Source organism: Desmodus rotundus, chromosome 1 (genome assembly GCF_022682495.2).
Source record: "Desmodus rotundus isolate HL8 chromosome 1, HLdesRot8A.1, whole genome shotgun sequence".
In the NCBI taxonomy this organism is placed as follows: Eukaryota; Metazoa; Chordata; class Mammalia; order Chiroptera; family Phyllostomidae; genus Desmodus; species Desmodus rotundus.
The window spans coordinates 101,465,741-101,493,318 of record NC_071387.1 but is presented as its reverse complement, the minus strand read 5'-3'; the positions used below and the strand labels follow the sequence as shown (position 1 = coordinate 101,493,318).

The 27,578-nt window shown below is 56.8% G+C and overlaps 2 protein-coding genes across 3 annotated transcripts in view; one reads left to right on the top strand and one right to left on the bottom strand.

Annotated features, from left to right (window-relative positions):
- Positions 1-27,578, top strand: part of CORO7 (coronin 7) — a 55,138-nt gene that overhangs the window by 15,688 nt on the left and 11,872 nt on the right. Inside the window, exons 7-9 of one of the 2 annotated variants that reach the window (XM_024553306.4) lie at positions 3,378-3,428; positions 9,044-9,130; positions 9,622-9,704. In XM_024553306.4, coding sequence (XP_024409074.2) covers positions 3,378-3,428; positions 9,044-9,130; positions 9,622-9,704 — 221 coding nt within the window. Of the gene's footprint in view, positions 1-3,377; positions 3,429-8,986; positions 9,131-9,621; positions 9,705-27,578 lie in introns of both variants that reach the window. The other variant, XM_045189815.3, reaches the window with a different exon arrangement.
- VASN (vasorin) lies at positions 12,457-25,857 on the bottom strand. Its single transcript, XM_024553307.3, has 2 exons — positions 25,721-25,857; positions 12,457-17,585 (listed from the first exon to the last, which is right to left on the bottom strand). Exons 1-2 carry the CDS (start codon positions 25,760-25,762, stop codon positions 15,567-15,569), a joined length of 2,061 nt encoding a protein of 686 aa, XP_024409075.1. The 5' UTR covers positions 25,763-25,857; the 3' UTR covers positions 12,457-15,566.

Genomic DNA, 27,578 nt, shown 5'->3' with positions numbered 1-27,578 from the left:
GGTTGTTGCTAGTGCTGGGCCTGGGGCTCCTTAATAAGAGGTATGGGGCTTGGGGCTCACTGTCTCCAGCTTTGCTTGTTTGAGAGGATTTAGGAAGTTGTGAAGCGTGAGCCAACACCAGTCATTCGTATGAACAAGCAGCTTGGGTGGGCACTGTAAGTTGGGTGGGACAGTCTCTGGGAATCTCCAGAGTGGGGCAAACAGTGTTAGCCAGGTTGATGGAGTCTCAGATATGGTACCAGCCTGTGGGCTCTGTGGCTCTGTCGGGGGAGGGTTCAGAAAAGGGACAATGGCCACTACCCCCCTTTCTATCTGGGAGAAGGTTGTCCTCCAGCTTTTGCCTCGATACTGGACACTTCACTTTCTCCCTGTAGCTGCTGGTGCCTTTCAAGCTGCCACCTTGGTGCTGGAGTTCAGAGGGAGTGAGTCTGATTAAGTCCGTGTGTGGGTTTCTTTAAGAAGAACTGCTTGGGACTCCAGAAGTTTCTTCTACTGACTTAATCTCTGCTGGTTTTTGCAGCTAAAAGTTATGGGGGCTTACGTTCCTGGCACTGGAACCCTGGGCTGGGAGGCCTGGAGTGGGGCCGAGTCTCCTTGCTCTTGAGATATCCGTCCCAAATTTTTATGCATTACTTGTGGATGGATGTGGGACCAACCCACTCTGCATCTGCGCCCCTCCTACCATCTGGATGGATGTGGTTTCTTTAATTCCGTAGTTGTCAGACTTCCATTCACCTTGATTTCTGATGGTTCTGAGGGATGGTTGCTCTATAGTTTAGTTGTTGTTTTGACATGGCTGTGCGAGGAGGCGAGCTGTGTTTACCTGTGCTGCCGTCTTGACCCAAGTTTTTGATTTTAATCAAATTCAACTCACTGGTATTTCTTTCACAGATTATACTTTCGGTGTTGTCGTAAATAGTGATCGCCAGACGCAGCGCCATCTAGATCTCCTACGTTATCATCGAGAGTTTTCATAGATTTGCCTTGTACAGTTTAGGTCTGTGATCCATTTTAAGTTAATTTTTGTGAAAGGAATAAAGTCTATGTCTAGATTTACTTTTTTCCCATGTGTATGTCCAGTTGTTCTAGTGCCGTTTGTTGAAAAGTCTTTCTTTTCCTCATGGTATTGCCTTTGCTCCTCTGTCAAAAATCAGTGGACGGTAAGAGGAGGTCTATTTGTGTATTCTTATGCCAATGCCACATTGTCTGTCTGTCTTTCTTTCTTTCTTTCTTTCTCTCTTTTTAAAGATTTTATTTATTTGTTTTTAAAGAGAGGAGAAGGGAGGGAGAAAGAGAGGGGAGGGAAGCATTGATGTGTGAGAGATAGATTGATCGGTTGCCTCTCACACGTCCGGAACCCGGGGCATGGTCCGCAACCCAGGCCCTGTTCTGACCAGGAATTACACCGGCGACCTTTCAGTTCTCCGGCCAGCGCTCAATCCATTGAGCCTCACCAGCCAGGGCCCACATCGTCTTGATGACTGTCGTTTTAGGGTAAATTCTGGTAGCATTAGTTCTCTAACTTTGCTCTTCTCCTTCAATATTGAGTTGACTACTATGAATCTTCTGCCTGTCAATATAAATTTTAGAATCAGTTTGTCAATATTCACAAAATAACTTGCTGAGTTTTTTCACTGGGAAGGCACTGAACCTCGTTCGGGTTGGGAAGTACTGGCAGCGCGGTGATCCTGAGTCTGCCTGTCTGCGAGCGTGGACTGTGTCTCGCTCTGTTCAGTTAGCTCTTTGATTTCCTTCACGAGAGTCTTGTAGTGTCTCTCATACAGACCCTGTTCGTATTGTGTTAGATTGATAGCTAAGTATTTAAAAATATTTGGTGCTATTGTAAATGATAGTGCGTTTTAAATTTCAAATCTCAGTTGTTTGTTGCGGGTTTACTGTTTCTCAAATTACGAAAATGTGAATCTATGCTGTTTGAGACAAGGTAGAGCCATTCTAAGATGTGAAAAGGAGAAGCTAGTCAACCCCACTTCCCCCAGCCTGGGTACAAAGCTTTAACACATGGCTTGTGCTGGTCGGCACCGTTCTCCTCACTCAGCAAATTTGGAAAACCTACAAAAACATGGTTAGACAAATAGGGATTTTTGCTTATTTTTTACCACAGTAGGATCACACCATGCCATGTTGTCCTGCATTTTTCTTTTAGCACTCAAGAATTTATTATGGCCAAGGGGGGTATAAGGGGACTAAATGGTAATGGAAAAAATATGATAAAGATTATAAGAAGGAAGGAAGAAAAAAGAAAGAAAGAATTTATCATGGCTCAGCCTGTAAATACTGGATGCAGATTCTGTCCTCCCTCTCCCAGTTCTTTATGCACATGTTTGTGTGCCTCACACGTGCAGACTATTGCACAGATATAAAGGCCTTATGAAGGTATAGGCTTTTTATGTTTTTCCTTTTTGTCTCTTCCCACTGCCACCTCAGGAACTGTGTGCTGAGTGATGGCTAAGATGTGTAAACTCATCATCCTTGTTAGACACCGGGGGTTTTTTAAAAGATTTTTAAATATTTTATTTAATATTTTTAAAGATTTTGTTTATTTTTAGAGAGAGGGGAAGGGAGAGAGAAAGAGAGGGAGAGAAACATCAATGTGTGGTTGCCTCCTGTGCACCCCCCACTAGGGACCTGGCCTGCAACCCAGGCATGTGCCCCGACCGGAAATTTAACGGGCAACCCTCTGCTTCGCAGTCCACTGAGCCACACCAGCCAGGGCTATTTATTTAATTTTAGAGAGAGGAGAAGGGAGGGAGAAAGAGAGGGAGAGAAACATTGATGTGGGAGAGATACATTGATCTGCTACCTCTCACGTACCCCCAGCTGGGGACCTGGCCCTCAACCCAGGCATGTGTTCTACCCAGACTGGGTAGAACCAGTCTGACTGGGAATCGAACCAGCGACCTTTTGGTTTGCAGGCTGGCACTCAATCCCATGAGCCCCTCTGGCCTGGGCCAAGCCCATGGTTGAACACACGTGTAGCAGCTGGTAGCCTGGAGTTTGGTTCCTGGGCTTCAGTTTCTCCGTCTGTGAAGGGGTCATGGTGACGGCACTGCCTCATACAGTGGCTGGGAAGATGGGAAGACATGCTGTACGAAACATGTCTGGCACATAGTAGCTACTTAGGAAATGTGAACTCTTGTCGGTAAGCTCTCTATTGTGAGCGACCAGGGCAAGAAAAGGGGCCTTCCCCCTGTGGTGAGAAGGAAGAGCCAGTCTGGGGAGGGGTCTCCTGGTGTTGGATACCAGCCTTGTATACCCGGGGGCGGAACCATCAGAGCCTGGGGTCGGCAGACAAGCTGGCCCCCAGGCACCCAGCCCACTCTAATTTCACTCTTGCCACCTCCTCTCTACTTTTCCAGGACAAGCAGCTGAGGATCTTTGACCCCAGAACAAAGCCTGAGGCCTCGCAGGTGAGTTGTGTGGGCAGCCAGGCTCGGGTGAGGCCCCAGAGGCCCGAACAGGTGTAGACAAGGGTGGGCTCAGCCTGCTGGCAGACAGATTCTGCCACAGCCCGTGCCCCTGCCAAGGCCCAGTGGCTCTGTGGAGGTCACCTAAGAGGTGGGCTACAGCTCTTCCTGGGAAGCATATTCTGGGTCCTGGGAGGGTCCCACTTTGATCACAGGATAGGGCACAGCCAGGCTGCCCACAGGCCTTCGGTGGAGGCGTCCCGTGGCTTTAGGAAGCTAATTTGAGATTCCAACTTCCTCTCCTTCTTTGAGACCCCCATTCTCACCCACCCTTCCTGGCATGGTCGGCAGAGGCTAGCCACAGGGGAACCAAAAGACACAGCCCCACCTTTTGCACCCCTCCTGTCTCACCGCTGGCAGACCCTTAGTCTGCGCCCAGGGCCTGTGGGCTGTGCTGGGGGCCTGCCAGACCTGCAGGACACAGGCACTGAGCATGTTTGGTTTGGCCTGTGGTTGTGCACGGGGTGCATGTGGCCCTGTGAGTTCTAAGTAGGAAGGCTGGGCCCTGGGTTCGTGCTCTAGGCATTGAGCCACTTTGAAGTCATTTATTCATTTGACAGCAGCTCGGTTCCAGGCACGGAATGTTCTGTGGTGAACGAGGCACACACGGGGTACTAGCTGGAGGCTTCTCTTGCTGGAGCAGTTCAGTACTTCCCTGAGGAAATGGCTTGGAGCTGAGGCCTGAGGGTTGTAAAGGGACACACACAGACCGCCAGAGGTGGGGCCACAGAGGAGAGGCAGGGCCCCTGTGAAGGGCCTGTCACCTGTGCTGTGGGAAGCCACTGGAGAGTTTTAAGCAGAAACAAACAGATACACATTTTTAAAAAGATTTTTCCAGAAGCTGAGGAGCCTTTTTCCCTGAGGAAGGTGAAGTTTAGGCCCCTGCTGCCAGCTCAGGGGAGGACCCCCCCAGCAAAATTCCAGTTCCATCACAGATACCCTCATCTCCATTTCTAGAATTTTTTCCCCATCTGGAGTCAAGGGCAGTCCACCAGCTTAAACCCAACCAGCCGTAATCGGGGCCCTGTCACACACCCCACTTCCGACCCCTGCATACATGTGCCCACACAACCCCTCACATAGCCCACTGCAGCTCTTTGCCCCAGCCAGTCTAGTCAGTTTACCTGAAGACAAAACTGAGGCTCTGTCCTGACAGGTGAACCAAGCTGCGCAGAAGTGGTTTAGCGCTCCCCCCCCCACCCCCCCCCAGGCTGTGTGCTTCCTACGGCTGGTGGGGATAGCTAAGTCTGAGTCTCAGGTCAGGGTGAGTGTGAGCTGTGAGCCGCACTGCAGCTTTCTGTGGCTAATTTCCAAGCCTTTGCCTGGAAAGAGGGTCTTAGGCCCACTTTAAGGAGGGAGACTGAGGCCCTGTTCCCTCCGCTTTCTCAGGTTGCCCTCTCCACTAAGGTCTTCGGTCACAGTGCATGGTGTCCCCATTTCTGCCCAGCTGGGCATTGCCTGCTCCCCTGACCTGTTTTCTTCCTTTCCCTTCCCCTCCCCCCACCTCTTCTTCTTTGTCTCTTCCTCGTCCCCCTCCAGCAAGGAGGGGATGGTGATGATGCTGAAGTGGAGATGCAGTGGCTGTCATCCAAGGGGCTCCAAGTTTCTAGAAGAGGGAAGGAGAAGATCTGGTTTTGGTGGGAGCCTCCTTAAAGGGGCTTCTGGGTGAGGAGACCTGGGAAGAGCGTGGGTGGCTCCCACCCCTTCCCTGATGCTAAGACAGTGCCTGTGCTGATGTGGGGGCAGTGGGCCTGGAATGCTGCCTGTGAGTGGCCCTGCCCCCCACTTCCGCCCTGGGCATCTGGCCCACACCTGGCTTCTATTAGGAAAACCGCCGCTGGCCGCCAGGGTTGGTGTGAGCCGAGGGGCCAGCTCCAGGGATAGGCCTTCTGGGAGCATCTTCTCCTGAGATCCTCCTTCCCCCCTTGAGGGGAGCATTGTTCGGGGAAGAGGGATCAAGGAAGGAAGTGCTGCCTTCCGTCCAGCCTCTGCCATCCCTGCTCCAGTGGCTGTCCCCATAGCCTGGAAGCTGGGTGGGGAGGCCTGGGGAGTCCTCCCTCTGCCACCTTTTTTAGACCCTGTCTCTGAGAGAGCTTGGAGCAGGGGATGGTCGGGCAGCTCCCTCCTATTCACACCCCCTACTTTGTTTTTCCATTGCATTTGTATCACTTATTATGTCCCAAGCCCTTGGCATACCTCACCTCTTTCTACCCTCATGACTGGCCTATGAAATCTGCCCTTTGATCACTTCTGCCCCAGGGTCACACGGCCGAACAGCAGAGGCAGCCTTGGTCTGGGAGCCACTGGGCCCCTCTGCTGCCCCTTCCTGCGCCAGATCCCAGGTGGGGGTGTCCAAGGCCCTGAAACGATGGGTGTGCCAGGGAAGTGTCAGCCCACAGCTGAGGGGGTGTCCAGGGAGTAGTGAGGTTTCAGTACCTGTCAGGCAGGAGGGGGCCTGGGACAAGCCCTCTGACCTCCGGTGTGGGCAGATGGATCTCCCTCCTGACCACCCCTGTGTTGGACAGGCCTGGGAGTGAGGGTGGGCACTTGGAGCCCAGCACTGAGCCAGGCCGAGGAGGAGCATGGGTGGATGGGTTGGGTATCTTACTATTGGAGAAGGTCCATCTGAGGAAGGAGTCAGGTCAGCTCCTATAGCTGCCCTGCCCCACACAGGAAGTGTTGCTATGGCAACGGAGGGGGCTTTGGTTGCACTGCTGCCGGAATGTTAAATGCCTGCTCCTGGTGCCCTGTGTTGGGCAGGTACTGTCGGGTCTCAGCCCCTCCTGTTCTCTTATGGAGTCAGATATTGGGGAGACATAGGGGGTACTGGAGGGCTTCTCTTCAAGGAGGACACCCTGCTGCCTGTTGGGACAAAGGCTGTCCCCTATGAGAGGGAAGCCCCCAAGGCCTGGCCGCTGGGCTTGGGATTACCACCAGCGGCTTCCTTTGACAGGGCTGGTTTGGGTTAGCAAGATGCCTGGGTCCCAGCTGCAGCTTCCCTGCTGCCCCAGAAGAATGAGAATCTGGGGTTCTAGAGAGAGGGCACCTCCTTCCTGAGTGCCACTGAGGTCAGCAAAGAACTTGCTGTTTTCAAAAATGGAAGTCATTCCGCTGATCTGGAAATAGAGGAGAGGGTCGGGGTTAGTGGCTGTCCCTTCCCCATCTGAGGGGCTTCTTCTGGCCCTGGGAAGACGGAGCTAGGTATGCACACAGGTGGGCACACTGCTCAGCCTAACCTCTTACCTGTCTTTACTTCTTGCTCTGGAGACCAGAAGGTGCAAGTAGAAAGCTGTGGGGCAAGCAGGACTCACCAGCCCACACCACCCACCCTGCCCTGATGCCTGGCCCCGGGGCCTGTTTTCCCCAGTGTGAGCTCGTTCAAGGACGTTTGTTGGAAACCCGAGGTGTCCAAAGCGCATCCGGCCCCTGGGCTCTTTCTGGCCCTGGCTCTGCTGCCTTCTAGCTGTGGCTCTGTCTGCTCACCTGTCCTCACCTCAGGTTCCTGTTGCACAGAAGGGGAGCAATAACCATGGGCTCAGCCCACAGGGGGCAGGAGGTTCAAATAGCCAACTGTCTTGCTGGGTGACTTGGGGCAGATGGCTTCCTCTCTCAGGGCCTCTGGTGGGAGATATGGGCAGAGGTATGTTCAAGCCCCAACCTGTACCTCGGGATTAAAAAACCACTCCACAGGCCCTGAAGGCTGGGTGTTCCCTCTTCTCCCTCACCACCCCCCACCCCCATCCTCTATGCCGGGCCCTTAGCTCACACAGGCCCCCCTACATTCCTAGCCTGGCTCACACCTGCTGGTCCTTTGCATCTTAAGTCAAATGTTATATCTACTTCTCTCAATTACGTTCTTATTGTACTCTGTTGTCGTGCTTTAAAAAAATGCACATTAGACCCTGAACACATTTCTCCACGGTTAACAATCCTTGAAACTGCCCTTCAGAGTAGGTCCCACTATGGTATTCTTTTTACAGATAAGGAAACTGAGGCACCGAGATGCTGAGTATCTCATACTGAGACGAGGTCTTCAGTGGCAGAGCAGTTTTCACCCAGGCAGTCTTGACTCCAAAGCTCGCGCCCTTAACCTCCACTCTACCCTTTTGTGGCATTTGTAGTAACATGTGGGGACATGGTTATTTCTCTTTGGTTCACATCTGCCTCCTGATTTGTATATTCTATGAATTTGGAGACCTTTCCTGTTCACTGTGTCCCCAGCACCTAGCAGAGTGTGCAGCTCAAATGCCTGTATTGAGAAAATGAATGAGCAGCCCTGCTCCGCCCTAGTACGTGACCCTCCGTCTGAGATCTGTTTGCCCCCCCGTCAGCTCCTAGCACAATGCCTGGCCCCTGGGAGGCCTCAGATGTCTGTTGAATGAATGAATGGTACTCAGATGCCTTGTGAGCCATCTGGTTTGCTGCTTACATAGGGGTATTTGCACACTGTTGAGAGCCCATGTGACACTTCTGACCTATTCTGGGGTGCTGGGGCTGGGGCTAACCCTCACCCTGACCCCACAGCCCCTCTTGAGTGAAGAGAGGGGTATTGGTTCCTAGTTCTCAGGCTCTAGCCCTGACTTCCTGTGCTGGCTGTGGCAGGGTGGGAAGTAAGCAGTGAGAAAAGCCCCCTGAACGACATTGAGCTCTTTCCAATGGTCTCCCACGCTGGGGTCTGCCTCTGTGGGCTGGGGAGGGGGCGCTGGGCCAGCTCTTCACGGGCCGCCTCCCTCCTTCCCTCATTCATTCCCAAGGAGATCGTGGGAAGCTTGGAGGAAGCTGGCCACAGTTTAGGGTGAGCTATTTTTGGTAACAGGGTCTTTTGTCTCAGGCTCTAGAGGCCAGGGTGACTGGGAGGGAGCTGTTTGCATTTCCTCTGGCCTCCTGGACTCCCCCCTGCCTGGGCCCAGGGGACAGGGTCGCCTGTGGTATGAACTCGCTTCTCCTCCCTGGGTCCCAGGAAGCCTTCCAGCTGGCAGTTCCAGCACCATGGGAGGGCCAAAAGGGGCATGCTCTGCCCTCTCCAAGGACGTTCCCCAGACCTTGGCACCAGGCCCTCTCCCCGGCCCTCTGGCAGCGTCAGCAGGCAGCAGTAATTCTAGTAATCCCTTGATTTGCACAGCTCTTCACAGCAGACCCATTTCTCTCACATGCAGTCTCAGATGTTCCTTTCAGTTGATCCTGGGGAGTAGGCAGCCAGGGCAACATGAGCCCCATGCACAAGTGAGAAAAATGAAATTCTGAGAGGGCACACAGATCCCCAGAGCCTGGGGATGGTGACCAGCAGCTGAGTGCTGCCTTCAGGACACCTGCAGGGTAAGGACCTGCTACCGCCCTCAGTCGCTGTAGCAGGGGGGCCTGGGAGTGAACAAGACAGCCTGACAGCTCCCTGACAAGGAGGGAGACTGAGCCTAAGCTGGGTGGGTAGGTCAGCCCTCTGGGTGTAGCACTGCCTTCAGCCAAGGTCCATCCTTAGTGACATGAGGCCTCCCTGTCTCCAGCCAGGCCCCAGGCAAGTGGCCCTGAGGTGGCTCAGCTATGTCTTCTGCCTCCTGCAGAGTACACAGGCCCATGAGAATAGCAAGGATGGCCGGCTGGCATGGACAGGCACCCAGGAGCACCTTGTGTCCACTGGATTCAACCAGGTAGGGCTCCTTGAAGGTGAGCAGGGACCCATACCAAAAGAGTAGGGATGGGGCCCTCTGGGAGGTGGGGGCCGCAGGCTAGCTCCAGGCCTGCCCATATACGGCCCTGAGTGCTGCCCTGAGTGCAGCCGGGTCTCAGAGCCCCAGGGGACCAACTGCTGCTGAAAACTGGCAGATTCCATTCGCAATAGCTAAGCCTGACCCTGGGAACCATAGCGCAACAACCCCCTCCCGCCCAGGGATCAGAGTCCATGGAGGGAAACGCCCCTTGTCCCTTGTCACCCAAAGGTTCTCCAAGGGGCAGGACATGAAAACCCAAAATCTCCCTTCCTGGCATGCTTCCCCACCACACTGCTTTCCAAGCTCTGTTCTGGGGCAAGTGCCCCTATGCCAGGCTGTGTCTTTGGGCACTGGATTCCTAGGGAGCCCCCGGGGGCTGACAGATGAGCCTCCTGGACCCCTCTGAGCCTCTCTCTGCCCCCTCCCCACAGATGCGTGAACATGAAGTGAAGCTGTGGGACACTCGGCATTTCTCCAGTGCCCTCACCTCCCTCACCCTCGACACCTCACCTGGGTAGGAGAAACCAGCATGTTGGGATGGGCTAGGGGTGGGATGGGGCAAGGTCCCAAAATATGTCTTGATTCCAGACCTGTGAATGGGCGCCACTGCTAAGGGCCCCTGATGCACTATGGCAGGGCCATCTGCCGAGTACAGGAACCCAATCCAGCCAGAAGGGCTTTACCTGGTTCAGGTCCCTTCAGAGAGGTGGACCATCACTGGAGCAGTCGGGAGTGCCTGAGCTGGGCAGACCTGGCCCTGCTTGAGGGGCCCCCGAGAGCTTCACTGGTAGGGGGCGTGAAGCAGCCCAGAATAGGTGGATTAGCCCGACTGACCCATCGCACGTGGCCACTTGGTCAAGGGGCAGGTTGGTACATTTTGACATTTGGGGAGGTGACTGTGACCCGGCAGACTCATGGGTGGCCAGCTTGAAAATGCACTTTATTTTGCTGTGGGCGTTTTGCTGGGGCTGAGGGCTGAGGAGACCCGAGGCTGCGATAGGAAGGTGCACTCAGGGTGGGTGTGGGGTGACATGGGGACAGATGGGCTGGCAGTTTTGGAGGTGCAAGTAGCAGACAGGCAGGCCTTGAACTTATGGGCTCTATGAGGCCTCCTCAGCCCTGGCCTCATGCCCATCCCTATTTGTCCTTGGTGAGGGGTGCCCAGGCAGCATGGTATGCAAACGCCCCACATCTTTCCGTCCTGCACGGAAGCATGTAGGAGGATTTGTGCCAGTGCCCGCAGGGCTCTGGGCTGAGCCGGCTGTATGCAGAGATGGCCCAGCATCACTGCTCCTCAGGAACCAGGAGGCACATAGTGAGTGCTGAGAAGTGACCCGTCCTTTCAGTCCACATGGACCTGATGTCCCAGCTGAGGGAAAGAGGCTTGGGAGGGTGGGGGACCAGCATAGCTGGGACAGGAGGAGGTGGGGACAAAGCCTTAGCCCTGCTCAGGTATGACTCTTGGAGGGGCTTGCTGGGACCCTCACCACCACCAGGTGAGGGCCTACAAAGGAAGGAACACGGAGAGGGCCTCGGTCCTTGAACATCCTTTCAGCCACTTCCTCTTCTGTTTCACAACTGGGAAAACTGAGTCACAGAGAGTGCTGTGAACTCTTCCAAGTCCCAGGAGCAGCAAAGACCTGGGGGCGGGGAAAGCTAAGTGCCATAAGAACTGCCAGGGTGTCCCTGGCTGAGTGCCCAGAGAAGATGTAGCGGTCTGGGTAACTGTGACCCTCCCCATTCTCTCGCACAGCTCAGGGAGAGGCTGGGGAGCTGGTGAGGTACATTTTGCAAATGAGGAAGCTGAGGCTGAGGGAGCTCCAGTGCCTTCCTCGGAATTACAATTGAGTGTGAGGCTTCTGCCCACTCTGGGCCCTGGGAATTCAAGGTAGTCACTAGGAACCCCCTGTGCTGGAGGAAATGGAGCTCTCTGGCCTCCTGGCTCCATGTCCAGTACACCCTTCCCAGGCACAGATGCTGTGCTGGTATATTGTCCTTTATGCCTCCCCTGGCCAGACAGCCCCTTCCCTACAGGGCCCCCAGTAGAGGGAGAAGGGACCCAGCACTAACCATCAAATGCTCCCCGCCTACTACTTCCTGCCTTTCAGACTCCGCCCCTGGGCTGTGATGGGTTCCCCATCTACCCAGCCCCAGCATGGCTCCTGGAGGAGTTAACTGATGCCCAGACCCCACAGTGCCACTGGCCAAGGCTGACCCTGTAATTATAGCAGTTAAGAATAGCCTTGTAGGGCCAGTGAGTCCTGGAATTTCTCAAATGACTCCCAGATGGGCCAGCCAGGCCAGGGTCCTCCCCGCTCCATCCCCCAGTCCTGGCCCCTGTCTCAATACCAGGCCCACACTTTTGGCAGAGGAGTAGGGACTCTCCAGTCCTCCACAAAGCTGGTGGATGACGGATGCCTACCAGCCTCCAGGCTGGCCTGAGAGGTGGCAGGTGCCCTGCCCCCAGGCTCCATGGAAGCCGAGCCCTGCCCTGGCCCCTGGGGCACGGGAGCTGCTGAATGAACTAGACTAAAGATGAAAAGTGTACTGGTGGGCACAGCCATGGGCCTCCATGGCACCCCCTCAACTTCTTCTGTTTGCATATTTTCCATCTTAATTTAGGCAGAACAGTGTGTGTTCTTACAAGAGCTAGAGGGCACCAGGGGTCAAGCACACAGCCCTCCCCTCCCTCTCCCAGGGAGAACCCAGGGCCCCACCCTCCCAGGGACCTCTGTTTTAGCCCCCACCTAAGCTTTCCTCTTCGTCATCCCTGTCATTTGTGGAGTGCACCTCACTAAGAGGAGATGTGTCGCGGTGGGAAGAGCAGGACATCGAGGTCCTATTTGCAAAGCCAGACTCAGGCGGCAGTGGCACAGAGAGCTGCCTCACACTTCCTGGGTGCAGGCTCCCTGCTCAGTGGAGGGAGGCAGGGGCTCTGGCAGGGCCTGGTGCTGAAGGAGCAGCTTGTGCTGTATCCAGGAGACATGGAAACACCACCTGTCCCAGTTTTGGTGCTTTGGGGGTAGGTGAATGTCAGCTGCCTGAGCCGCTGGCAGGTAGGGATTTTTTCCCCGTGTTACTGAAGAGGCAGTGAAGCCAGATAAGTTGGTCCTCTATCGAGATCACTCCAGCAGGTGGAGGCTGGGATTGGGTTTGCTTCTTGACACCGAGGTGTCCACTTCTGGCCAGACCCCCAGCCCATGTCCCAGCCATTGGCCAGAGGCGTGGGGTCTGTTGGCTAAGAAACCTCCAAACTTGTAGAGAATTTTTGAATTTATTTGAGCCAAACTGACAACTGCTGGGAAGCAATAGCTCAACAGATTGAGAAAATGCTCTGGAGAATGGCAATTTTACAGCTTATTTTATATGTTACAATCAAAGGAGCAGAAGTAAGGGGTTACATGGAATTAATTGGTGGTAAACTAGGGAGGCTGGAGAAAGGAAAGCGGAAAATAAGATTGGATAAAGAGCAAAACTGAGAGACACGCTTCTTTTACATCTGCGGGTGTAGGATAGTTAACATTACAGCACACGGAGATGGTGTTCAGGGACTGAGATAACAGTGAGGGGTTCCCTGGTCTCTGCCCTCGTGCTGTGGGTGCGCCCTGAGGGGTCTGGAAAAGGAGACTACTACTCTGACATTCCAAAGTTATGTTATCGAAGATGCAAAAAGACAGGATGTGACTAACTGTCATGCTTGGCTTTTGGCTAGGAATTTTTACGTTGAGACTATCCTATGTGGTTACTTTTGGTCTCTGAGTTTGTAAGGCCCACCATGCAGTCCTCCTCCGAGTTTGTCACGTTTAATATGTGGCCCCTTTTTTGTCCACAGGTCCCATACTTAGCATGTTCCTTAGAGATTGGGTACCCCTTCCTTGCCTGAGTAGCTTTTGCAGACAGTGGCCCTACCCCTCTCCTGGAGACCCAAGTCCCCCCACCACGCCTGGAAATGCCCTCCTGGGCCAGGGAGTGCATGTTGGGTGTTGGGACCTGTCCCCGCCTGCTGTGAGCAAGCTTCTGTCTCATTGCTCCCAGCCTCTCTCCCTGTAGACAGGTTGTTGGGAATGAAATGGGAATGTGTGTCAGCCCACGTGGCACAGGGGTGGCAAGGACCCAACAGTGGGGGGGCTGGCATTTCTCCACATCCATCCCTGGTCCTGGCCTGGGGCCATGGGATCACCCTGGGGAGGGGCTGCACCTTGGCTGAGCTCCCCTACTCAGCCCCTGGCCCTCCCTTCATCCCCCAGCTCCTGATCTAGTGGGACACCCCAAATGTCTTTTCTGGGAGGGCTCACACCAGCAGCCTCCTTTCTTTAGTTTCCACCCACACTCTGCTGGCCCATGGGGCCAGGTTTGGCTTTGCAGGGAAAACATTTATTCAGCAGCCACCGTGTTTAGCAGCGGCCCATGAGCCCACAATGGCCCCTTTGACTGAGCTGCTGAGGTTGGGAGGGGGGTGCTGGCTCAGCGTGGCGGCTCCAGTAATGAGCCCCAGGCCCACAGGAAATCCACCTGGGCCACCACTGCTGGCTCAGGAAGATGGGGCCCCACCCAGGCCCACTGCTACCACCTTCTGCCCCTACAACCTCTGCTAGCCTCCTCCCTCCTCATGCCAAAACCCTCTGCAGCCGCTAATTGAATCCAGAGCCTTGTGTGGTGGGGCCTGACTTGGCGCTGACATCTACGCCCCTGAGCCGCTGGGCCTGTTCCCCAGGCCTGACTGGGCTGCCTCCTTTTTGCCAGGGTGAGGCAAGGGGCCATGGCCGAGGCCCACAGAGGGGCATAGGCATGGGGCCTCGGGCTCTCCAGCATCTTCAAGGCCTCTTTTCAGCCCCAGGGCCCACCTCCCCTACCATCTAAAAGGTACTGGGTAAAGGTACTCTATCTGTCACTGTCCCCAAGCTCTCAGCACCTTCCCCGGCCCCCTAGCCCTGCCTGTCGTCTTCCTGGAAAACACTCCCACTTCTGCAGTTTTGGAAAACCAGCTACATCTGTACTGCAGAGAGTAAAGGCACATCACAGGGCTACCAGGTCTCCACAGGCCAGACTTGGATCTCTGCTCCTGCTCCTGGGCCATCTGCCCCTAATCTCTATAACAGCCTCTCCACTCACCAGAGGGCTCCAGCCATTCAGGATCTGTGCTGCCCTTAACTAAGGCTCTTTCTCTGCAGCTGGAGCAGAAAGCCTATGCGGAGGGGCAATGAGACTGCAGGGCAGGTGGGCTGTGTGGGCCACCTAGTCCTGCATCGTCCATGAGGGCCTGGCAGGACATAGCCCAAGGCACCCCCTCCACAAAGGCAGGCAGGCGTGGACTGCCAGTCAGACCCATCCCTGAGAATTAACCCTTGGGGACCCTCTTGGCATGTATCTGCCATGAGCCTCTTACAAGAGCACTGCAGTTCCTGAGCCTGGGTAGGTTAAGGCCATCCTGTTATTCCATGAGGTTGGAAGCTTCCCAGCTTCTGTCCCCGGTCCTGCACTGGGAGGCTGGACTGTGCACCTCAGAGGCTGGGTGGACACAGCCCCAGGGCAGGACTTGTGGGAATGCCGCCCTTCTCACCGTGGCCCTCAGCAGTAGCCCTCCCAAGCCCAGGGCATGTTGTCCAGGTCCTGGTGTCCGCTGGAGAGAGTGGGGTCCTGGGCCCTCAGTTCCCCACAGACAGGGCTGTCCCTTTACACCCATCCCGAAACCCCACCCGCCCAGAGCCCTGGGGCTGGGCCAGAAAAACACTCATTTTATTTTATCTTTTATTTTTCTTATAAAAGGCCTTCATATCATCGTTTGTCTTACAAAAACCAAAGTCTTTGTCTCTGAGTTTGAAAAACATTTTCCCAGAATAAATGGGAAAGGATCTCTTATAAATATATTTTAAAAAACAAAAGCAAAGCTTGTTCCTAAAGCATCTTTCTTTCCAGTTTCTTTTGTTGCTTCACTCCCTGGGGCCGAGGCTGGGATACACACCCATCCTTACCCCTGCTCTCCCTCTGCTCTCTTTCTGGGGGCTTCCTTCATTGACCCCCAGAGTCTCCTCGGGCTGGGAGCCTGGCAGCCCTAGGCCTGTGTTACCAGCACACGGCAGCGCCTGCCTGCCCCATCCCACCCCAGAGGTTGCACACTGCAGAGGATGGGGCATATGCCATCCTCAGAGGCACTTGGGCTCTGGGGGTCCTTAGAGGTCTTCACCTGGGTCCCAGCATCTTAGATGAGGAGACCAAGGTCCAGAGAGGGTCAGGGACTTGGCTATAGTCACACAGCCCCTGCCCTGACGTGTCACCCTCGTCACATGGATCTGAGAACTTCTTGGTCTGGCAGCGAGAGGGTGCCGGCCAGTCTCAGCAGGGCTGAGAACCCAGCCCAGTGGTCCATCATTCCCGCTTAGATGTAGGGCTTAGTGGGAAGCGGCCCTTGGAGCCCAGGCCCTGGGTAGCCCATGAGTGGCACCTCACACTCAGGCCCACCAGGCGGGGCCTCCCCAACACCCTCACTTGCCTTGGGGCCTGGCTCTAAGGGGGCCTTCACCCCCTCCAGCTCCAGGGGCCCAGGCCCCACCTGCCCTTTGCCCTGAGCTGCAGCTGCTGCAGCCCGCCCCCGCCGCACGAAATAGGCCGCCCCTACAACAGCTAGTGCAGCCAGGAGCACGGCAGCCAGGGCAGGTGCAATGAGAAGCGGCAGGTTGCCCTCTCGGGCCTGTGTAACGGGGGCATGGTTGGAGCGGACAGCTAGGGGTGTGCGGGCCTCTCCACAGGCCTCCTCACCCTCAGGCACCCACCCAGCATCCAGGGGCCTGACACAGATGGAGTAGGTGGCATTGGGCCGAAGCTGGGTGACCGTGTACTCAGCAAGTGAGGCGGGCAGCCGCAATGTCACTGGCCGCTTGTCAGGGCCTGACAGGTTGCGGTAGGTGAGGCGGAGGCTCCTGAGCTGCACGGTGCTGCCCTGTAGGTAGCGCTGCAGCCCTACCTTCAGAGAGGTAGGGCTTACTGGCTCGATTCTGAGGGGGAGGGGCCCAGGAGGCCTCAGAGTGGCTGGGGTGGGGGTGGACCATGGACCCTGCCTCACCAGACTCTCACAGTACAGACCAGTGAAGCCTTCAGGGCACAGGCAGGCTAGGTGGCCCCGAGCCCCGAGATGGCAGGTGCCCCCGTTGAGGCAGATGGACGCCGGGCAGTCCTGGGTCTGGGGATCAGGCCCCATGGTGGGCAGGGTGGCAGGTGGCAGGCTTGGGGCCTTGGCAGCGGGCTCCGTGGGATTTTGCCAGGTGGGAGCTAGGCTGGAAGACATGGGTGTGGGTTCCCATGCCGAGGACCGTGTGGTGGGCACTGTAGCTGTAGTGGTGGTAGCTGGGCAGCCGAAGTCGGCGTAGTCAAGGTCCAGGAGCATCTGGCCAGCATTCTTGGGTGGGAAGTGGCAGCGTGTCTCTTCTGGGCTGGCCAGTGCCACACGGTTCTCCCGCACCCAAGGGCTGAACCAGCTCAGGGAGCACACACAGTTGAAAGGGTTGCGGGCAGCTGCCAGGAGCCGCAGATGGGGGAAAAGGCCTGAAAGCTCATACGGCAAGGCCTGCAGGCTCAGATTGCTCAGGTCCAGTTCCTGCAGAGCTGCCAGGCCAGCCAGGTCCTCAGGCCGCAGCTGGGCAATGCGGGTATTGCCAGCCAGCCGCAGGCGCATCAGTCCCTCGAGGCCCCGGACGGCGGAAGGCACATGCTCCAGCTGGTTGTCTGACACATCCAGGTCATGCAGGTTGCGCAGGCGGCCAAAGAGCCCCTCGTCCAGTTGCTGCAGACCCAGGCCAGCCAGCCGCAGCGCCTCCACATTGGCGGTGTCCAGAGTACCAGGCTCCAGGGCAAGGAGGCTGTTATAGCTGAGGTCCAACAGCAGCAGGTTTGGTAGGTGCAGCGGGGGCAGTGCCTGAAGCTCATTGTCTTGAAGTTTGAGCTCCAGGAGGCGATCAAGTGCATCAAAGGCACCAGGCTGGATGTGGTAGATACGGTTCTTGCCCAGGTAGAGGCGCTCCAGGCGCCGCAGGCCACGGAAGGTCTCGTTGGTGATCTCACGCAGCCTGTTAGAGGTGAGGTCCAGATTGCTAAGGTTGGCGAGTGGCTGGAACACCCCACTGGGCAGGCTGGTGATCTGATTTTGAGACAGGTCCAGAAGCTGCAGGCCCGGCAGGCTGGCAAAGGTGCCAGTGTCGAGCGTGGTGATGCCGTTGTCAAAGACATATAGGTCCGCCGTGTCAGGTGGCACATCTTGGGGCACCGTGGTCCCATGGCGGGCAGTGCAGAAGACTGTCTGTGGCTGGTTGCACTGGCAGCCAGATGGGCAGCCCTGCACCCCAGGCCCTGGGGCTAGCAGCAGCAACAGGAACAGGGGGACCCTGGAGTGCATCTTTTGGTCCTTGGGAATAAAGAGGAAAGACAGGAGACTGTGAGTGAGGTGCCCAGGAGACAGTCATGCCAGGAAGGATGGAGAACGGAATTCCAAGCCCCCTTTACCACTCCCTGCCCCCAAATTCAATAGTACACTGTAGTTATGAGTCAGGTCTCCAGTACCTGGGCCCAGTTCCTGTCCTAGCCCCATCACTCCCTTGCTCTGTGACTTGAAACAGTCATATGACCTCGTTATGCTATCAGTTGATATTTCCTGCACTGTCACCAGGGTTCGGTGGGTTAATGCATGTAGAACAGGATCTGGCCCCCAAACATTCACTGGCCACGAAGGACACCTTTGGAGCCCAGTCTTACCTTACCCCAGCCTTCGCACCTCTCTGGCTCAGAGAGAACATGTGGCCCAAAGCATTGGGCTCTGTGCCCTTGCCCCAACCCTCCACCCCCAAATCTCTGTTGAGGTGGAAGGCAATCAGGGAGAATGGTGGCTCCCGGATTAGCAGCCCCTCCTCACAGCTTCTGGGAGAGATTGGTGGGCAGTCAGCCCAGCGCGTAAGCAGAGAAGCTGGCTGCCCCAGGCCACCGGCCCCTGCCGCCACGCTCTACATCCTCCAAGTGAGGAGAGACCGCAGCAGGAAGACTTCACATGGAAACTATGGGATCAGTGTTTTTCCACTTGTGAAGTCAGACCTGCCCAGGACAGGAGTCGTAGGCTGGCCAGGATGTGGCCAGTGGCAAAGTTCCTAGGGAAGGGAGCAGAAGGGCTGGAGCAATTGGCAGGTATCCCCCTGGGAGGGGGCGTGCAGGGAGGGAACCAGGTCTTCATAGCCCCAGTAGGTACAGGGCTAGAACTAGAGGTAAGGGGATCCAAGCCTCCTTCGGCTGACCTAGGGCTCAAGCCAGAGACGTTGGGTGCATGGTGTTCCCAGAGGCAGTACCAGAGCCTGGAAACACTCCCCAGATTCTTTCATCTACCATTTCTTGGGTCCTACACTGGGCTGGGCACTGAAGCAGAGCCGCAGCCCTTCCCACATGCCAGCACCACTGAGCATTCACAGCCACCTCTTACAGTCCCCCAGAAGCCATTCCAGGTGGAAACTATTCTCATCACTCCCAGAAGAAAGAAAAAGGGGGGCTCCTGGAGGTGCAGTGACTTGCTGCCATTGCACTGCCGCGAAATCTGACCCAGAGCCCGGATCCTTAAGCAGGTCCAGGTGTGGCTGGGCCTGCTGCCTGATGTGGGGCCCAGTCCCACCAGGGTGGGAGTGGCTCCCCCAGCTGCTCCAGGCACCAGCTTGTAGGTTGGCCTGCCCAAGACAGGATGGGGCCACAGCATGAGCCCCCTTCATTCAGGCTTCTAGGGGAAACTCAGGGGACACCCCTAGCAGCAGTCCCCATGCCCAGGGCCCTTACAGTCCCAGAGAGGCTAGCACCCCTCCCTTCCAGGCACCTCTGCTCACACAAGAGCCTTTTGTGCTAGGACTCAGCCTCCCCTTCCCCAACGCTGGTGAGCTCTCAGGCCAAAGCAGGTAACATGTCTCTCCCCACAGAGTGCCTTCTGTCCCCCTGCCATCCATTGGGCTGTCCCTCCCCCAGGAGAGTGCCTCCTGGAATATGAGGTGGGAAAGGGGCAGGTGGTCCTAGGATGGATGAGACAAGTCACTGGGGTGGCCACTGTGGTCTTAGGACAATTCTAGGTAAAGGCCTGTCACCCAGTTTGGGCTTACCTATGCCCTGCCCCTTTACAGGGTCCTCACTGCCTGGGAAGGGGGGCCATTGGCCTCTGCCCCTCACTAGTTAACACTGATGACCACCTTTCAGAGGCTAGCCAGGGAGGCCTTCCCTGACCCCTAACCAGTGCCTCCTCCCCTGCTCTCCAGGCTCCTGGCTGCCTCATTCACCCCTGGCCCTGCCAGTGCCACCTCAAGGGGGCTCCATGCACCCCACCCAGCCTCCTCCCCTGCAAGGACTTGCTCCACCCTTACTGACTCAGAAGTCAGCGGATTTGGCCTGGCCGCCAGATGTGGGCTATGAGTGTCCCCCACCCCCCTCATCCACGTGGGGGGTGAGCCACCTCCCCCTGAATCAGCTCTCCTGGTAGAACAGTCTGGGGTCAGGAAGGGAGCAGCCAGGCTTGGGGTGGGAGGGGACCCTACACGTGGCCAGCCTGACCACCCCTATGACGTTGGCTTCCCCTAGGACTTGGATAAGATCACGATTAAGAGCTCATGCTCCAGTCAGGCAACCCTGGGCCAGGGGTTTCAGAGCCGTAAGGTGTAGACAACGGTTTCTCTCAGCTCTCTCAGCACCTAGGTTTTCTTCATCTGTCCCCCAGGGCATTCAGAGTAGACACCTCCCAAGACTGGGGGCCTGCTGGGGGCCACTCCCTGTTCTTCACTGAGGAGGGGAGCAGCTTGGGCTCTGGCCTTTGCTCCCTTTAATCAGCAAAGTTATCACTGGAGAGGGAGGCAGCAACTGCTATGGGTCTGTCTGGACCCAGAGTGGCAACCCCGCTGAGGAGCTGGGAGCAGAGGCTGCATGAGGAAAAGAGTGACTGGCATCCTGGGCTGGGGAGATGCCAACAGCCAGCAGCTAATCTGTTTCCCACTCCCAAGGAGGCAGGGGTGAGCGTGCCTCGCCTGAGCCTGGATCCACCACCCAGGAAAGAGTTGGCATGAGGGCTTTGGAAAACTAGTGGGGGCTGATAGCTCCTCACAGTGTGCCTGGCACCAAGAGCAGATCAGACAACAGACCGCCTCCAGAGGGGACCTACAGGGCCAAGACTGACTGGAGGGGCAGGTGACAGCCATCTGGTGGTAGGAGCCTGAAGCCTGAATTTGGACCCAAGTTCTGCCCCTAAATAGCTTCCCAAGTCCCTTCCTACCTGTGGGCCTCAGTTTCTCAGCAGCCCTGCCTCACCTTCCAGAGTTGTTCTGAGTACCCAGTGTTCTGTTTGCTTTCAAGGGGGAAGGTCTAACAAGTTCTGGAAGCGATTCTGCTTGTCTGGGCGCACGCTGGTGTGTGTGTGTGTGTGTGTGTGTGTGTGTGCGTGCATCGGAGATGGGGGTGTCTCACGGTGGGGGGTGGGTCATGGTTGCCCTTGCCCAGCCAGTTACAATTGCAGCAGCTCTGAAGGACCAGGGGCCTGGGCTTTGATATTTGATCCACTGACCCAAGGCAGGGAGGTGGGACCTTTCTTTCTGCAAAGGGTGTGGGGAGAGTTCTGGAGGCAGTGCTGACATTTGGGGGGGGGGTAGTGGAAAGAGGGCAACAGGGTCCAGGGCATCTGTTCACCACCTGGATTCGACATAGCCTCGCCTTAGCCTGGCCCTGCTGTGGTTTGATGGAAAGAGGCGGCAGGCAGAGAGGCCTGGGCTCTGCTGCTGGCTTTGCCAAACTCCAAGGAACAGTTGCTGGAATGGTGCTTTAGGCTTGTCTGACTGCCTGTGTTTGTAGCCTGGCTTTGTGGCAGCCTGGCCACGGGCCTTCATCTCAGTTCCCATCTGTGAAGTCACGGGGCTAGTAATAGTGCCTGGTTTGCGGGGCTGGTAGTTCGTACTTGGAGCCATTCTGAGTGGTCAGTCAACACTGGCTGCCTGAGGGAGGGTGTTATCCTTAAAACCCAAGCACTGCCTTCCCCACACTCAGGGGAGGGTGCCATGGTGTGCGAGGGGCTTTGCACCCCTTTAAGCACAGACAGGAGGCCCCCTGGGCTGAGGGTGAAGCCTCCATGCAGAGACTGTCCCCCAACCTGTACCCTTGAGTGTGGGTGTAGGACAGCAGCCTGATGGGGGGTGCCTTTAGTTTTGGAGGGGGCAGCCAGTGAGCTGTCCTTTGGCCAGCCTCCGTCAGCACCTGACCTCCGGGTGAGGAGAGAGCACAGGGAGGGCTATGAGTAAGGACATCCATCATCTCAGCTCTCGGGGAGACCCAGAGTGCTACCACCCACTCCCAAGTGTGGGACACACACAGAAGAACCCACTCACACAACAGCCCTGGGTCAAGCAGGGGCCAGCTAGTGGGTGGAACTTGGGCCATTTGGGTGACTGAATCACATCTGAAGTCGGCGTATCTCACTGTTCCTGGGGAAGGACAGGCCAGTATACCCCTCTCTTGTGCCCAACGCTGCAGAGTGTGTGCAGGGGTCCGGTACAGCAGGCCAGACCCTGGGGCCCTGGGCCTCTGGCTCCTAGTGTTAGCCCGCCTGGGCTGAGCACAGCAGGCCAGGCCTGGCAGCAGCCCAGCCCAGGAGTCTGCCAACCCCTCAGGCAGGCGGGACTGTGCCGGCAGCCAGGACAGCTGGCTCCAGTTTCGCTGACGTGTCTGAGGAGGCTCAGGGCCCAGGTCAGGTCTGCCCGTCTCCCATCCTGGGACAAAGCAGCCCCTGGCCCAGCAGGGCAGAGAGGTTGGGGTCTCCCTCCTGGGCCCGCATGGAAGGGGCCAAGATGGCAAAGTCTCAAGTTCCTCAGAAATGGCCCTCTCTCCAGTTAGGGGCTAGAGCCCTGCCCTGTGTTTAAGGTGGAAGCCCCTGGCCATGCCGGCGGCTCCACCTCACTCTATCCACTACTCTACCTGGCTCTGCTTGTTCTACAGATAAGACCCTGACACTCGGTTTGTGGCCCCATCCAGTTCCCTACCCTTTCTGGGCTTCCATCTCCCACCTGGAACCCCAGGGGCCTCTCAGCCCCAGCTACATATCAGAATCACCCTGGCAGTTTTGGAAAGTTCCTGAGGCCTGGCAGAGCTGTGTTTTGGAGAAGCTCCTTGGGCGAGTCTCCCCTCTGGCTGGGTCTCAGATCTGGGGACAGGAGGCTGCAAAGGGGACAGTGTGGATATCAGCTTATTTCTCCCAATTAGGGGAACATCCCTGAGCCACATAGGAGACGAGCAGGAGTCTGCCGGGCCCCAGGTGGGGACCTCCTGTGGCACTGTGGGTGACTTGGGAGCCACCAGACCTGTTGGCCCAGGGCAGGAAGATCAGTGACTAAGACCACTGCATGGCTTAAGTGGGCCCCTGGGGCAGTGGGATGTGCCATCTCAGTTAGGAGAGGTGCCACTCTGTTGGGAGAAGACACCGGCTTCCCCGGGAGCTATGTGGTAGCTGCGGCCCAAATAGAAACGGGCCAGTCCAGATGCCACTGTCGGCACGTGCAGGTGTGATGCCACCAGGGGGCTGGACTTAGACACGGCCTCCTCACTGCCCTGTTTCCACCCAGGGCCACGCACCCATCAAGTAAGGTCCTAACCCTGCAATTAACCCTGAATTTGCCAGGGGAAGGTCTTAGTCACCAAGGGAGGCCACCAGCCCCAAGTCAGCTGGGCCCAGGCTGTCTGGGGCCTACACAGGGCCTAAAAAGGAAGCGGTTGCAGAGGAGGTCTTGCCCTTCTCATGCTCATCATGCCCAGGGATCTAGGTGACCCTGTGGCAGAAGTGGCCCTTTCTGGGGTCTGAGCCGATCAGCGGGCAGGTGGGATTGACATGGAGGGCCACCACCCTGCCCCTGCCCTACCCCTCTCTCACTTTTCACTGCTGCCTAGCCAGGCCCCAGTGACTGCCCCAGTCCCAGCCCCTTCTCAATGCTAGCCAGCTCTCTCCTCCCTCCTTAATTAAATCTCTCAGGCAGCCTCAGAGGAATGTCAGAGCCTTATTGCATTTCCCTGGAGGAGACTGGTGGGGGGGCCTTCCCCAACCTTGGAGAAGAACTGGCTCCTTTCCTGCCCCCACCCCCTAAACCCGAGGTGGTCTAAGGGAGCCTGCTCCAGCCTCCTCAAACCCAGGAAAGTGGAATGAGGAAAAGCGGGGGAGGCCTACAGGCCTGGCCAGCCAGGCGGCCCAGCCAGCTCAAGGAAAGCAATCCGGCTGGCTCTGGAATGTGGAAACCGATAAAAGGAAGAAGGCTGAGCCCGCGCCCGCCCGTGGTGCATGCAGACTCCCGCAGCACCCCTACCCGCCCCCAAACATAGCCCTGCTCCAGTCACGCGCACACAGACACACGCCCACGCCAGAAACACGCCCAGTGGGCTGTGTTCTCACTCATACCCTCCCCCTTCTCCAAGAACTCTCACAAATTCCACAGCAGTGAGGGGAGCTGGGTTTCTTGGCAGTGCAGACAGAGCCTTGGGCTCTCCAGCCCAGGGAGGAGACTCTAAGGAGAGCTGAGGGGGACTCTGGAAGGGGTCTAACCCATTTAGGTGACATTGCTGCCCTTCCCCTGAGCTCAGGGCTTGCCAAGAGATGCTTCTGTGAGCAGAGGCTCACCCAGCCTTCTCTCTGGCCACCAGAGGGTACTGGCTGGCTGGCCTGCTAGGTGGGAGCTGCCTTCTGGGCCCAGCTGGACCCCACTTTCCAGTCCCCAGGAGCTGCCTACTCCAGGGGTGGGGTCCACTTATAAGCTCCCATGAGGACTCAACTCTCTTTACCTGAGACTTGTCCCAGCTCCCCCAGGGCTTTTAGTGGGAGAGTGGGAGCCAGAAACTATGGACCCATCTCCTGCCCAGGGCAACTCCCTGGCCCCAGGACTGCCTGCCAGAAGGGCCTTCCTGGTGAAAGCAGAGGTCTGGACAATGTCTAAGGGTCTTCTCCTGTTGACCCCCCTCCTCCATTTCCAGTCTAGATAGTAGTGTCATCCCAGCAAATACCCTGGAACACCAGCCCCTACTGATCCCGTCTGACTCTGGACCCACAGGTTCCAGGGTAGCTATTTCAGTATGCAGCCGAATGAAGCCAGGGAGTTGGGGACAGGCTATGCCAGGCCCCTGGCCTGGCACGAGCATCGTTGTCCCTCCCTGGGCCCAGGAGAGGCCAAATAATGGTCTGGAGAGAATCCAGCTGGGCTGCTCATTACCAGAGCCCTCTTCCTGCCTCTGACACTCTGTTTACAGAAGCTCTGGGGCCTGATTCCCCTGGGAGAAGACAGCAAACTCAGGGGACTGCTCTCCCATCCTCCCCACCCCCACTTGCCTTAATGCTGTTGGGCCTTGCCAATAGCTGGGCCCTAATTGGACTTCACTGCCTACTGGACCAGCCTGAATGGACCCTACTCAGTGGGTACCAGCCCAGCCACCCCTTCATGCTCTGGGAAAGGACCTTTGAGATTCAGTCCTGTCCCCCAGCCCCAGAAGCTCTTGGCCTGGGGAGGGGGCACTGGGCCCGGGTGTTTCTCTCCAAAACCTCCCCTGCCCTTGGTACAAAAGGTAAGCAGGGGGACACTGGGACCGTTGTCTCTTCTCTTCGTCCTTCCCACCTTACAGACTCCATCCCTAGACCCCAGGGGGCAAAGTGGTCAATGACCCTGGTGTGGTAATGGTTAAGGAATGGTTGGCACCAATCTGCTGATCTGCTAGTGACCACAGGGGGACCTCGGCAGCCCTCAGGCCCCAGTGCTGCCAGCCCTGGGACACAAAGGACTAGGCTGGCTCAAGGCCATTGGGTTCATGACCCAAGCAAAGCCCCTTCTCCTGGCAGAGACAGAGATGAAGCACACTAATACCTGGGCCCCAGTCAGCCATGGTCTAAAGTGTCCGTGGGGAGTAGAGACCTGGGATGGGATGCGAGGGGAGGGGGGGGGTCAGGGTGTGGAATGGTGCATTAGTACCTTCCAGCCACCTGATTACACCTCCCCAGGGCCTGCATGCCTGTGCACCCCTATCCCCAGCTCTGTCCTGAGTGACAAGGGCCCTTAGAACCCCAAGGAGCCAATCTGCACAGGGACATGGGAGCTTCCAGAACCAGACTACTCCCACTTGAGGAGGTAAAAGTGACCCAAGACTATGATGGCGTGGCCATTCCCTCAAAGGGGTTTAATTCATAAAACTGGTCATGCCAGAGGGCCCAGCCGTGGGAGGAGGAAGCGAGGGAGGGGGTGTTTATTTTGTCTGCTCGTAGCCCCGCGGGCCAGCCTGCCACTGAACCATGTACACGTACCAGCGCACACACCCAGCCACGGGACTGTCTGTGCCCGGCTCGACCCAGGTGATGGTGTGCGGCTGAGGACTCTTGCCCACTCTGAGTGCGTGTGGGGGGCGGGGGGGGGTGCTCTGCTTGCGTGATCGGCGCATGTGCATAACCCTTCTCAGTGGTGCCCCCCATTCCAGTCCTCAGCCCCCCAGTCCAGTCCTCAGCCCCCCAGTCCAGCAGACACTCACCGGACAGCGGTGGCGAGAGCCGGGCGGGGTGGGCCACAGCATCAGTCCTTCCCCGCTGGCCAGACCAGAGCGTTCTTCGTTTCCGAGGTAGCCGCGTCCGCGTACCCCCACCGCGGGCTGCGGAGTCAGCTCGCGGGAGGCGGGTTGTTCCTTTAAGGCTGGGGGAGGGGCTGCGGCCGCTGGCGGGGCGGGGTCGCTCCCCATTGGTCAGGGCGGAGCGGGGCCAAGGGACACCCGCCTCACCTCTCCGCTGTTGGGTCATTTGGCTGGGCGTCCTGGTCCTCTAGGTGGATCTACCACTTGTTTGCCTTATGACTTTGGGCAGGTCCCTGATTTTCCTGTAGAAAGCAAAATTTTGAGTGAGACAGAATCTCAAGTGCGGATGCTTGTGACACACCAGAGACAGGTGACGTAATTTCACGGAGCAGACCCCAGAGCTTGTGCAGACCTGGTTAAAAGCAGGAGAGGAAGGGAGTGGGGGCTGATGTAAGGACTCAGCCCCCATGACCTGCCTCAGCCTGCCAGAGCTTTGGACTTTTCAAGGGAAACTGGAAATCCGGATTTTTTTATTTTTATTTATTTATTTTTTAGGTGCAATCTTTCAATGTGCTATTGTTGGTAGCTAATCCCAACTTCAAAAACTGCTGGGCAGGCTCTATCGAGCCCTTCTGAGGACCTCCCTCATACAAACTCTTCACGCCAAATCTGAATTCTGGGCTCCTTTTAGCCATGACAGCTTTCAGGGCTGTGAGCATCCCTGGACCACTTCTCCCACATCAATGACGGCTGCACAGTTACAGCTCCAAAGCCAGAGTGTGTATGTGGTGGGGGGGGACTGGGCTGGGGCAGGATGTTGGGCCTAAACGTCAGTGGGTGGGGCCTGGGTGCAGCTGAATGTGGCCCTTGAAGGGGCCAGAGGGACGAGTGCCAGGGACTGGACTAGTCCACAAAAATCCCCTGCCTTGGAGGATTCCAGGAAAAGGCTCTGCCCTCCTCCCCCTCCGTTTTTGTGGTCAAAGGCATGCCTCAGAGCTTTGGGACCCAGCTCAGCTCCTGAGTTCCAGAGGGCCCCGGGACACCCGCCTCCTCTTCTAACCTGGCCTGCAGCCAGGGCCTTTGCCTGTGCCAGCTTGAGTCTCAGTGGGCCCAAGGGCTCGTGCCATGAGGCTAGGCCACACCAGTGTGTGTGTGTGTGTGGGGGGGCAGTTCTTTGGAGGATTTGATAACCTCCAGAAAGCAGGACAGCCTGCATGTCCAGTTGCTGATGAGCTAAGCAGGGTTCAGTACAGCGCTCACCTCCCAGACTTACCCTCTCAGCTCCTAGCCTCCTCATGGCCTCTCCCACGCCTGTACCCCATGCGCATCTTGATATTTGAGAATGTGTAGCATGATGTGCAGACCTCTGCTCCTGGTCCAGAGCTGGCCCTTAGGTGTGTTTCATTTGGCCTGTATGGGACTTTTTAAAATGTTGATGCCATTGCAAACATTAAAAATCCGGTGGTTTCACATTAAAATGGGACTTCCCAGCCTGCCTTGAACAGGAACTCTCAGCTGGAGCCAAGTGCCCCCTCTGACCAAGCCTCAGGTTCACAGGTCACCCCAGTCCCCACCACTTCAGTTGTCTCACACGAGGCAGCTTCACTCGCTCAGTTTCCTGAAGCATTTGAGTTTGCAGTCAGTACCATGTGGCTGTGGTCAGACTGTCTCTATAACTCTTCCCTTGGGTCCTAATGCCCTCAGGAGTGTCCTCAGATACTGTAGGAGGGAGGGATTGCTCTGAAGACCAGCCTGACTTCATCTAAAGAATAGGTCTTCCTGACAGGCTCTGAAGCCTCTCACTACTGCAGCCAGTTCTCCA